The sequence below is a fragment of the Jaculus jaculus genome, chromosome 7 (assembly GCF_020740685.1).
Source record: "Jaculus jaculus isolate mJacJac1 chromosome 7, mJacJac1.mat.Y.cur, whole genome shotgun sequence".
In the NCBI taxonomy this organism is placed as follows: Eukaryota; Metazoa; Chordata; class Mammalia; order Rodentia; family Dipodidae; genus Jaculus; species Jaculus jaculus.
The window spans coordinates 128324676-128335396 of NC_059108.1; the positions used below are offsets into that span (position 1 = coordinate 128324676).

Below are 10721 nucleotides of genomic sequence, written 5' to 3' on the forward strand. Positions count from 1 at the left end.
TCTGTCACTGGGCTACACCCCTGCCTCTAGGTTCATGTTTGTTTGCTTATCTATTTATTGTGCTATTTTGAGGTTGAATTTCACTCTAGCCTAGGATGACCTGAAACTCACTCTGTAGCCCAGCCTTGAATTCATGGTGCTCCTCCTGCCTCAGCCTCCTCAGTGATGAAATTAAAAGCATGGGGCTCTAATCAGTCAGGCCATAGGTTTGTCTCCTGGGTTTATTTTTCTTTTCTTTTCATTTCTTTTTTTAAAAAATATGGACTGCTTCATGAATTTGCATGTCATCCTTGCACAGGGTCCATGATAATCCTCTCTGTATCGTTCCAATCTTAGTATATGTGCTACCGAAGCGAGCATTATTTTTAAGTCATCATTTCGGAAACCTGTGTTTTCAAGAACTTGAGACTCACTGGGTTCCATCCTACATCAAAGTAGGTGGCTTTGTACCCCAACATTCTGCAGCTGAAGACTGGTCAGCTGAAAAGGGTCAGAACACTGGGGCATCCTCTGGTTGACCCTCCACAGAGTCCCCACAGTCAGCTTTGGAAAGCGCCCCGATTCCCAACGGCTTTGCAGAAGGCAAAAGAATGTGATTCCTTTGGCAGATACTGAGCTGAATGCTTGATGGTTCTTTCTTGAGAAGTAACTCTAGTCGTAGGATTATCTTAGATGGAATTAGAGGATAAGAAAGAAAAAGAGGAGGAGGAGGAAGAGGAAGAAGAGGAAGAGGAAGAAGCTAGGAAGCTTTAATAACTCAGGAAGCTCTCAAACAAAGGCCCATGTTGACTGGTACTGTCCGACCTGATATCTCACACTCCATGATGTGATTTCTGGAAGGAGACTTGAGAGTGCTTAACCCAATACTTCACTCGCTCTGCACAGACTCAGTCACATCACACAGTTCTAACCTCTGTTAATTTCCACCAACAGCCCCTCAGCTCCAGCCGGAGCCATCACAGTGCTGGCAAGAACGGTGAAGATGGCTGTGTTGGGCCTGCTCTGTCCCCTCTAGAGATAAGACCTGTTAGGTTCCTGATGAGCAAACAGTCCTGACACCGTCTTTAGATGGCAGAGGCGACAAGGACTGATGGTGTTTTCACAGAAAGCCAGGCTTGGGGTAGTATCGTTGGTTACATAGATGAACACGTTCTGGTACGCGGAGCCTGGTTTCCACCTGGGGCCCATCCCAAGCTCTTGTCAGGCCCTTCTGAGGTCTTGGAAGCTTCCACATCTCTGCTCTTCACCCTTAGATCAGTCCACTCCCTCTCAGGCTGAGTTAGTATTCTAGGGAATCAGTGGACTCCAGTCCACATGAAAGTTCAGAGCAAATCCTCCTGCCCATGTGCACACTGGTCAGATTAGAAGCTGCTCTGAGCTCAGTCTCTGGACAGTCATCCCACTGACACCTTCAGTTCCCCACTTTAGGGACCATTTGCATTTCATAGAAGCGTCCTGTATATCAATGACTTCTCCTAACCCCCATGAGGCTGTCTGACTTGGAAAGGATGACACCTAAAACCCGTCACACCAGCCCTGACAGGTGCTGGTGCTGGCGCCCGAGATGTATCCAGGGTAGTCACCCTCAGTTTCCCTGAGCACAGTGTAAGTTCCCAGCTCGTTGTCAGGTCCAGGCCAGAATCACGAAGAAGGGTGGGCACTGACCCGCGTCACCATTGTAGGTGTCCTTGCTAACCAGCCACGCTGCATGCCCGTGGCCTTCAACAGCCTTTCTAGTTTGTGCTTGGGAATGTGCCTCATTGTGACCACCAGAGGGCAGCAGAAGCCAGCAACTGTCACACAAGGCACTCTTGTCTCTCAAAGTAAGTTTTTAAAAAAGGTTTAAACATAAACCAAGGGCTGCAGAGATAGCTTACAGGTTAAGGTGACTGCCTGCCAAAGTCAAAGATCACAGGTTCAAGTCCCCAGGACCCACGTAAGGCAGATGCTCAAGGTGGCACATGGGTCTGGAGTTTGTTTACGGCTGCCTTTAGGCCCTGGCGCACCCATTCCCCCTCTCTCTCTTTATCTGTCTCTTTCCCTTTCCTTCTCTCTTTAAAATAAAAATAGAAAATAAATTTAAAAAGAATAATAAATGGAATTAACACAGAGTCGAGCTCTGAGCACCAAGAGTTCAAGGCAGCTGAATGAAACAGGAGGTCCCAGCAGCTGTTGTAAAACTACACGCCTTCTCCTTTCAGGGGTCCTAAGTGATTTAAAACAGGGGTCCTCACTCTGATGGAGCTAATGGTTTATTCTTGGTGACACATGCCTATAATCCCCAAATTTGGGAGGCTGGGGCAGAAGGATCAAAAGTTTGAGGCTAAACTTGACTATATCAGGAGTCGCAGGGCTAGCCTAGCCTGTGATGTGAGACCCTATTTCAACACACAAAGCTAAACAATATTCGTTGTGTTTCTGTGTTCACGTAGGGGTGTGTGCGTGTGCATATGTGAGCATGCCCTGACGCACATGGAGGTCGGAGGACTGCCTCGGGTTTCTGTTCTCGCCTTCCACCTTGTTTGAGGTTCGAGGCAGAGTCTCTCTTTGTTCACTGTCACAGCTGCCTGGCTGGCTGGCCCAGGAGCTTCCAGGGTATTTCTCTATCCACAGCAGCCTGCTGCAGGCGGGTTCTGGGGATCCAGACTGAAGTCCTCGTCTTTGTGTGGCAAGTGCTTCATTCACTGAGCCATCTCCTCAGCCCCGAAAATTCTCAAGATTCCAATGGAAACCAATGATACTTCAAATGTTCAAATGCGGATCTGCTATAGGTATTTTTTAAAACAAATATTTTATATTTCTATTTATTTATTTATTTATTTATTTATTTGAGAGAGTGAGTGAAAGAGGCAGATAGAGAATGGGTGCACCAGGGCCTCTAGCCATTGCAAACGAACTCCAGATGTATGCGCCACGAGAGGCTTTTGCAGCGGCAAAGTTACAGGGTCTGCTGATCCAGTAGCCATTTGTTACCAACCTTCATAATTGAAGGAAATGCTGATTTTTTAAAATTTAAATTAAAATTTATTTGAGAAAGAGATAGGACGGGTACACCAGGGCCTCCATCCACTGCAAACAAACTCCAGACACATGCGCCACCTTGTGCATCTGGCTTACGTGGGTCCTGGGGAATCAAATCTGGGTCCTTTGGCTTTGCAGGCAAGCGCCTTAACCACTAAGCCATCTCCCCAGCCCGGAAATGGTAAATTTTAATTGAATGTTAACATTTATAACAAATATATAAAATATATATTTTTTCATCATGGTGTATTGTTCATATTTATGGAAGTTGTCAAGAAAGTTTTAGAAAAGAAAAAGAAAATTCTTTTGCATCAGTGTCTTGTAGCCTCTGAGTTTTCTCCATGGGCCTGAAGGGCTTGTGGAGCACAGGTGGAGGACTCTGGGGAGAAACTGAGGCTGAGGCATGTGAGGATGCAGACTATCCTGGGAAGAGCTGATGTCTGCTCCATTTCCAGATGCCAACAGGGGACAGGCTTGTCCCCAGTGCCCTGAGCCTGCCTCACTCCTGCCTCTGTAGAGCCTGCCCAGCACAGCCTGGGTGACTTCACCGATGCGTCTCTCCCTCTCCTGGGGCTTATGAAAGATTTGGGGCATGACCAGAGCTGTGATCTACAGGGACAGTCTTGGCTGCCACCTCCCAGTCTTGCTGTCACCACCCTGGCAGTGGCAGGATGAAGCTTTGGTGTGCTGCCAGCCTGGTGTGTGTCACCAGGACGGGGCGAGGGCACTGCGACTCCTGAGGCTGAGGTACACCTGTCTAGGGCTGGTTCATCTGCCCAGACCACCAGTGGAATCTGAGATGGCTGCTTGGCCATCTCTCCCAGGGCACATGAGGAAGGAGGTTGCTAAAGGACTGAAAGTAACCAAGTCAGGGAAGGGCAGAGAGGTGTGATGAAAAACTGACCACCACACTGAGGTGAGTACCTGTAATGGGTATCTAGGTCTCTGTGCAAGGCATCCTTCAGTCATCACACCTTTCTGACATTTTTTTTTTTTTTTTGGTTTTTAGAAAATATTTTTATTTTATTAAAAAATATTTTTTGTTATTTTTATTTATTTATTTGAGAGCAACAGACAGAGAGAGAAAGAGGCAGAGAGGGAGAATGGGAGCACCAGGGCCTCTAACCACTGCAAACGAACTCCAGATGCAGGTGCCCCTTTGTGCATTTGGTTAATGTGGGTCCTGGGGAGTCAAGCCTTGAACCAGGGTCCTTAGGCTTCACAGGCAAGCGCTTAATCACTAAACCATCTCTCCAGCCCTTTATTTTTATTTATTTATTTTCGGGTTTTCGAGGTAGGGTCTCACTCTACCCCAGGCTGACCTGGAACTCACTATGTAGCCTCAGGGTGGCCTTGAACTCACGACGATCCTCCTACCTCTGCCTCCCGAGTGCTGGGATTAAAGGCATGCGCCACCACGCCCGGCTATTTTTATTGTTATTAGTAATGTACACAGTGTGTAAACAGCCATGTTGATACCATCATTAGCCTCCTCCCTGTTCTCCCCGCTCTGCAGGGACCCTACTTGTTGGGGAATGTGGGTCGTACATTGTGGGGGCAGCCAGCAGTCATGGATGGGGAAGAGGCAATGTCTCTGTGAATAATGTCCTGCTCCCTCTTCTGCAAATTTCCATGAGCCATGTTGGGTTTGTTTTAGGTCTGCTTCAGTGATGAGGTCTTGGGAGCCTCTGTGGATATTTGGTTTGGTAGGAGTTGAGTGTTTTCTGTGTCTATCTCCTTTACCCTTGTGCTCATACCAGGTTCATGGAGAAAGCCGCACTCTTGCTCATTTCCCCAATTACTCTATTGGTTTCAGCTGGGGCCCTGGTGAGGCACGATGGGCTCAGGATCTGCTTCCATCTGAAAAAGAGAAGCAGATTCTCCAACAGAGAGCAAAGTCAGCACCAGAAAAATGGGATGACCATTATCATTTTAGAGAGAACTTAATAGGTGTAGGCCTTCTTGTAGCCCATGATTGGTGGGAGCTTGATAAAGGAGAGTGGGCTCGTTTTTTGGATATGGTTCTGACTTGTTTCCCAGAACCAGCTATGGGTTCCATTCCACTGAGCAGATCCATTAATGAAATCAAGAGCAGTTGGTTACCCACCATGGCTGTGTGCCACTACTGCACTTGTGTGAGCATCATGCTTTGTGACCTTTTTTTTAAAAAAAAATTGTTGAGCTGGGCGTGGTGGTGCACTCCTTTAATCCCAGCACTTGGGAGGCAGAGGTAGGAGGATTGCCAAGAGTTCAAGGCCACCCTGAGACTACATAATGAATTCCAGGTTAGCCTGAGCCAGAGTGAGACCCTACCCCTCAAAAAAAATGGTTATGTTGAGTGCGCACATGTCCGCCGGAGGAAGTCTTCCGCGAGCCGTGGGCTCGTCGCCGGGGTGGTTGCGCGCTCCGTGGAGGGCGCTGCTGTCCAGGGAGGCGAGAGAGCTCGTGGGCAGCGACCACCTGGGCAACAAATACTACTACGTCCCGTCGTACAAGAACTGGAGAGGACAAACTATTCGAGAGAAAAGAATTGTCGAAGCAGCAAATAAAAAAGAAGTAGACTATGAAGTGGGGTCTATCCCAACAGAATGGGAAGCGTGGATTAGAAAAACAAGGAAGACCCCACCAACGATGGAGGAAATACTAAGGAATGAAAATTACAGAGAAGAAATGAAAGTGAAAAGCAAAGACTTTTATGAAAAAGGTAAACTCAGTCAAGAGATGGGTGAAGAACTCTTGCCCCTGCCTGCTGCAACACAGATTACAGGGCATGCCTTTGCCCCGTCCTTTGGAAAGAAAGAGCCTGCCGTGGCCCCCACCAGCACTGGTGAAATGTTTCAGCCAGGATCCTGGATGCCACAAGATGGCAAAACACAAAATAAATGATCATACCATGATAAAGTTACTTCATCTGTATGGGTATGACTATTTCAACAAATAAAAGAGGGAAAAGTTGAAAAAAAAATGGTTATTTATCTATGAAAGAAGGAGGGGGAAAGAGAATGGATGGGCATGCATCACCATTTACATCTGGCTTACTTGGGTACCGGGGCATCAGACCTAGGTCCTTAGGTTTTGTAGGCAGGCACCTTAACTGCTAAACCATTTCTCCAGCCTGTCTTCCTCCCTTTCTTCTTTCTTTCTTTCTAGAACTATTCTATTTATATATTTATTTGAGAGAGTGAGAGAGAGAAAGAAAGAGAAAGAGAGAGAGAGAGAGAGAGAGGCAGAGAGAGAGAAAAACAGAGAATGGGCACCAGGGCCTCCAGCCACTGCAAATGAACTCCAGATGCATGTGCCATTGTGGGCATGGGAAATCAAACTCAGGTCCTTAGGTTTTGCAGGGAAGTGCCTTAACCACTGAGCCCTCTCTCCAGCCCTCTGGCCCTCCTTTCTGACATTTGCTGATGTGAGCCACTGTCCTGGTTCCAGTTGGCTTTGGGACCTGGCAAAGTCCCTGCATCCTGCCCTGTAGGCCTTGGTTTTCTTGATCTCAAATGAGAAGTTGTGCTGATAATCTAGGAGGCCCTTCCAGCTTTCCCTTGCTACAAATGGTAAACAGTCCCAGCCAGCAGTGGCGGCCCTGGCTCCCACCTGCAGAACCCCCAGGACACACAGCTCACCACGAAAGGCCGCGTGGGTGGCCTTGTTTTCTGATCACTGGCCGTCGAGACCTCTGCAGCGTGAGTCAGAGGCGGATGCTGAGGTGGTGTTCCAGCGCCCGCCGGACTCTCCCGCCCGAGGCCTCCGTGGGTAGCGAAGCCCGCAGGCCGCCCGTTTGCACGGGTTGGCTGGTCATCTGACACAGAGAGCTCTTGGGCTTGTTCCAAGAGCGCCCCGGAAAGGGATGGTGGAGGGGATATTCTAGATGTCCTCCTTCAGCAGGTTTACGGTGGAGGAAAAGCTCGAGGCTCAGCTGGGGTAAGGACCTAATCACAAGCACACACCAGGACAGGCCAAACTTGCTGGCTTTGTGACCATGGGCAGTCTCCTGCAGCTGAGAACACGCCCTGGCTCTCCGGACAGAGGCACACCAGCAGCTGGTGGCCTAGACTAGGCTCAGTCAAAAATCCCTTGGCATTCACAGAGCCAGTCCCATTCCCAGAAGGCATGTGTTTCTATACCTGAAAGGGCTTTCCAAACTCTCACTGAGATGCCCTTAAATGAAAAGGGCCACGTTCCAAACAGCTTTGGTTGAGACAGTTGCTATAAGCTACCACGGAGAGCGGTGGCGGGTGCCAGGGCACTGGCAGAGGGGCTGGGAGCGGAGACTGCCTCAGACAGGCTGATGGCTTTTTCCTGGTTGCGCAGCTAGCAAGGGACTAAGCTCGGGTTGAGTTTAGGGTTTCTGTCTCCTTATGCCAATGTTCTCCCCACCACAGGAAAACACAAGTCCACCCACATTTTCAAGTCATTCTGCCTGGAGTACATGTGTCCCAAGCTTCAATGTTCCTGCAAAGTGTGAGACCCAGTGCCAAATTCACATTTCCAGAACTGGGGACACAAAGCAAAGCTCATAGGCCTGCAGGATCTTATCGTGGCCATTTGGGGACACTTTTTCACAGGGATAGGTAGAGGGAGGGGAACATCTAATACTAAAATTTCAGGCGCCAGTACCAAGGTACAAAACTTTTTTTTTAAGGTGTTCACCACCATGCCCAGCAAATATTTTATTTTATTTATTTACGTATTTTGAGAGAGAGAGAGAGAGAGAGAGAGAGAGAGGCAGATAGATAGAATGGGTGCGCCAGGGCCTCCAGCCACTACTAGCGAACTCCACACGCATGCGCCACCTTGTGCATCTGGCTTACGTGGGTGCTGGGAAATGGAACCTGCGTCCTTAGGCTTCATAGGCAAGCACCTTAACCTCTAAGCCATCTCTCCGCTGCCAGAACTTGATTTCCAATAGGTGGCCTTGCTGTGTGACCTTGAAGTGTGTCCAGATTGAAGCTATGAAATCAACCTGTAAATAGCAGGGCCCCTGGGGTTCCACCTCATTTGATGTCCCCCACCTGAGAGCAGTCAAACTAGCAAGAATCAACAGTGATAGCCTCTCTCTGCCACTGAGATGGGGTCCACAGAGCACACAGAAGCAGGGTCACCAGAGCCACCTGTGAGATGTGTTGTGCAATGTCATTGTCTCCCCTCCCATCTTATGCATGGAAATATATCCCAGTATCCCTCAGTGAATGCTTAAACTGCAGCTAGCCCAAGCTCTGTGATGTTGTGTTTCCCTTTGATGTCCAAATTATCATCAAGTTTAATTTACAGACCAGGAACTGTAAGAGACTAACAACTGTAACTAATAATAAAATACGGCCATTAAAATGGCATATTGTAATGGAAAGTTATTGAAAATGATGATAGGCTGGGTGTGGTGGCACGCTCTTTTAATCTCCGCACTCAGGAGGCTGAGGTAGGAGGATCACCATGAGTTCAAGGCCAGCCTGGGCAACAGAGTAAGCTTCAGGCTCCAGGTCAACCTGGACTAGAGTGAGACTCTGCCACAAAATAAATAAATAAATAAATGAATCCAAACAAAACAAACAACAACAACAACAACAAAACGCTGAGTTATTTACTTCTGGAATTTTATGTGTAATATTTTCGGACCCTTGAAGGTGAGCTATAGATAGGGGACTATTTGCAGTTTAAACTTCTGGGCAGAGGGCAGAGCAATGGCTCAGTGATTAAAGGTGCTTGCTTGTAAAGCCTGAAGCCTGGTTGATTTCCCCATTACCCATGCAAAGCCATATACATGAAGTGATGCATGTATCTGGAGGTTTTTTTGCAGTGGCAGGAGGCCCTGGAGTACCTATTCATATCTTTCTCTCTCTGTCTCAAATAAATAAATAAAATATTTAAAAGAAAGAAAGAAAAGTCTGGGCCAACATGTACCACAATATTAGTGATTTCTATCTCTGGGGGTTAGTGGTACCAACATCTTTTTTTAAACTTTAATTTTATCTTAGAGAGAGAGAATTGGCACACCAGGGCCTCAGCCAGTGCAGTCGAACGCTGGATGCTTGCGCCACCTAGTGGGCATTCACGACCTTGCACTTGCCTCACCTTTGTGCATCTGGCTAACGTGGGATCTGGAGAGTAGAACATGTGTCCTTAGGCTTCGCAGGCAAGCACCTTAGCCACCTAGCAATCTCTGCAGCCGTGTTTTTCTTCTTAATACTGTGCAGGTGGCTTTCTGAAAGAAATAATAAATGACTGATAGGTGGCAGTACCCATCACATTTCTCCAGGTCTGAAGTAGAGGTAGGAGTGGGGTGAAAGGATAGAGGATGGAGAAGGAAAGGTAAGGTGATCGGTTTGCTCCCGAGCAGTGGCAGCAGCCAGAGGAGCAGCTTTGTGCCAGGTGCTGTGTGGAACGCCCACGGACCAAAGGGTCCCTCATGGCAGAGGCACCAGGTTACAGCGTCTTCCCGCTCCCAAGCCTTGACTTCCAGTAACGCAGGCTTTTCTTTGGCTCCGTAGGGACAGAGGACCGTAGTTGGCCTGCTGGAAAGCTTTCAAGGGCTGGTGCCAGGAACCTGGGCAGGACCATCACACGGGTCTTTCGGATGTTGGGCTGGATGGGAGATGGGACAAAGGCATACTCAGCTGCTGCTTGAAGACGCTTTCAAAGTTTTATTTTTGACAATATCATCAAGTATATGATGTACTTTGATCATATACCATCCCCCCATTACCCTGTCTTTCCCCCTCCTGCTAAACCCCTTCTTTCCCCCAATTAATGCTGTTCCTACTTTCTGGGAGGAGCTCCGTCCCATACTTGATGGAACGTTGACGCGCTCAGTCTTGCTGCAGACCCCTTTCAAATTCCTCTTTAGATTGACACCCAGAGAAGCGCACTTGCTGCGCAGGATAGCTGGGCATGGTGGGGCACACCTGTAGTCCCAGTGCTCCGAAGCGGAGGAGGCGGAAGAATCAAGACGAGTGTGAGGAGAGCTGCTCAGCACAGGGAGACCCCGTCTCAAAGGCGGTCAGCAGCGAGCACACAGCTTGGCACTTTTCACAAGACAAACACACCACAGATACAGCACCCAGCTCATGAGCAAGCATTTCATCAATGCCCAGAAACATGCCTGTTGCCTCGTCCAGCCACCAACTCCTTCAAGAGCAGCCACTATCCTAACTTTGTGCGTGTGTGTGTGCATGCACATGTTTGTGTTTGTGAGTGTGGGCTGTGTGTGCCACAGAACATGTGTGGCAATCAAAGGACAATTTGGGGGTGTCTGACATTTCGAGGCAAGTTCTCTCATTTCTTTGTTCATCACTGCTTTTGCTCTGCCTCCCTTCTCTCCATAGGTGCACCGGGGTTACAGACTCTAGTGCGACAGGGTCTGGCTTTACCTGGGTCCTGGGTCTGAACTAGCTTGTAAGGAAGTGCCTTTTTTGTTTGTTTGTTTATTTTTATTTATTTATTTATTTGAGAGAGACAGACAGAGAGATTGAGAATGGGTGCACCAAAGCCTACAGCCACTGTAAACGAACTCCAAATGCATGCGCCACCTTGTGCATCTGACTTACGTGGGTCCTGGGAAATCGAGCCTTGAACCGGGGTCCTTAGGTGTCACAGACAAGTGCTTAACTGCTAAGCCATTTCTCCAGCCCAATGAAGTGCCTTTAACCACTAAGCCATTTCTCCAGCCCCTCAGGTGTTCATTTGTGTGGCAACTATTTATCCAC

At 48.3% G+C, this 10721-nt stretch overlaps 1 protein-coding gene and 1 non-coding gene across 2 annotated transcripts; one reads left to right on the forward strand and one right to left on the reverse strand.

The window, feature by feature from the left end:
- Positions 1-253: 253 nt before the first annotated feature.
- Positions 254-360, reverse strand: LOC123462475. Its single transcript, XR_006638297.1, has one exon. It is a non-coding gene; the product is annotated as a U6 spliceosomal RNA (small nuclear RNA).
- Positions 361-5367: 5007 nt separating this feature from the next.
- LOC101603634 (NADH dehydrogenase [ubiquinone] 1 alpha subcomplex assembly factor 2-like) lies at positions 5368-5907 on the forward strand. The gene has a single exon (XM_012950025.2). The coding sequence runs from the start codon at positions 5368-5370 to the stop codon at positions 5905-5907; it is 540 nt and encodes a 179-aa protein (XP_012805479.2).
- The last annotated feature ends 4814 nt before the right edge of the window (positions 5908-10721 follow it).

Bases quoted from the DNA above. Each gene is read 5' to 3' on its own strand.
- LOC101603634 (XM_012950025.2), top strand. From the start codon at position 5,368: ATGTCCGCCGGAGGAAGTCTTCCGCGAGCCGTGGGCTCGTCGCCGGGG.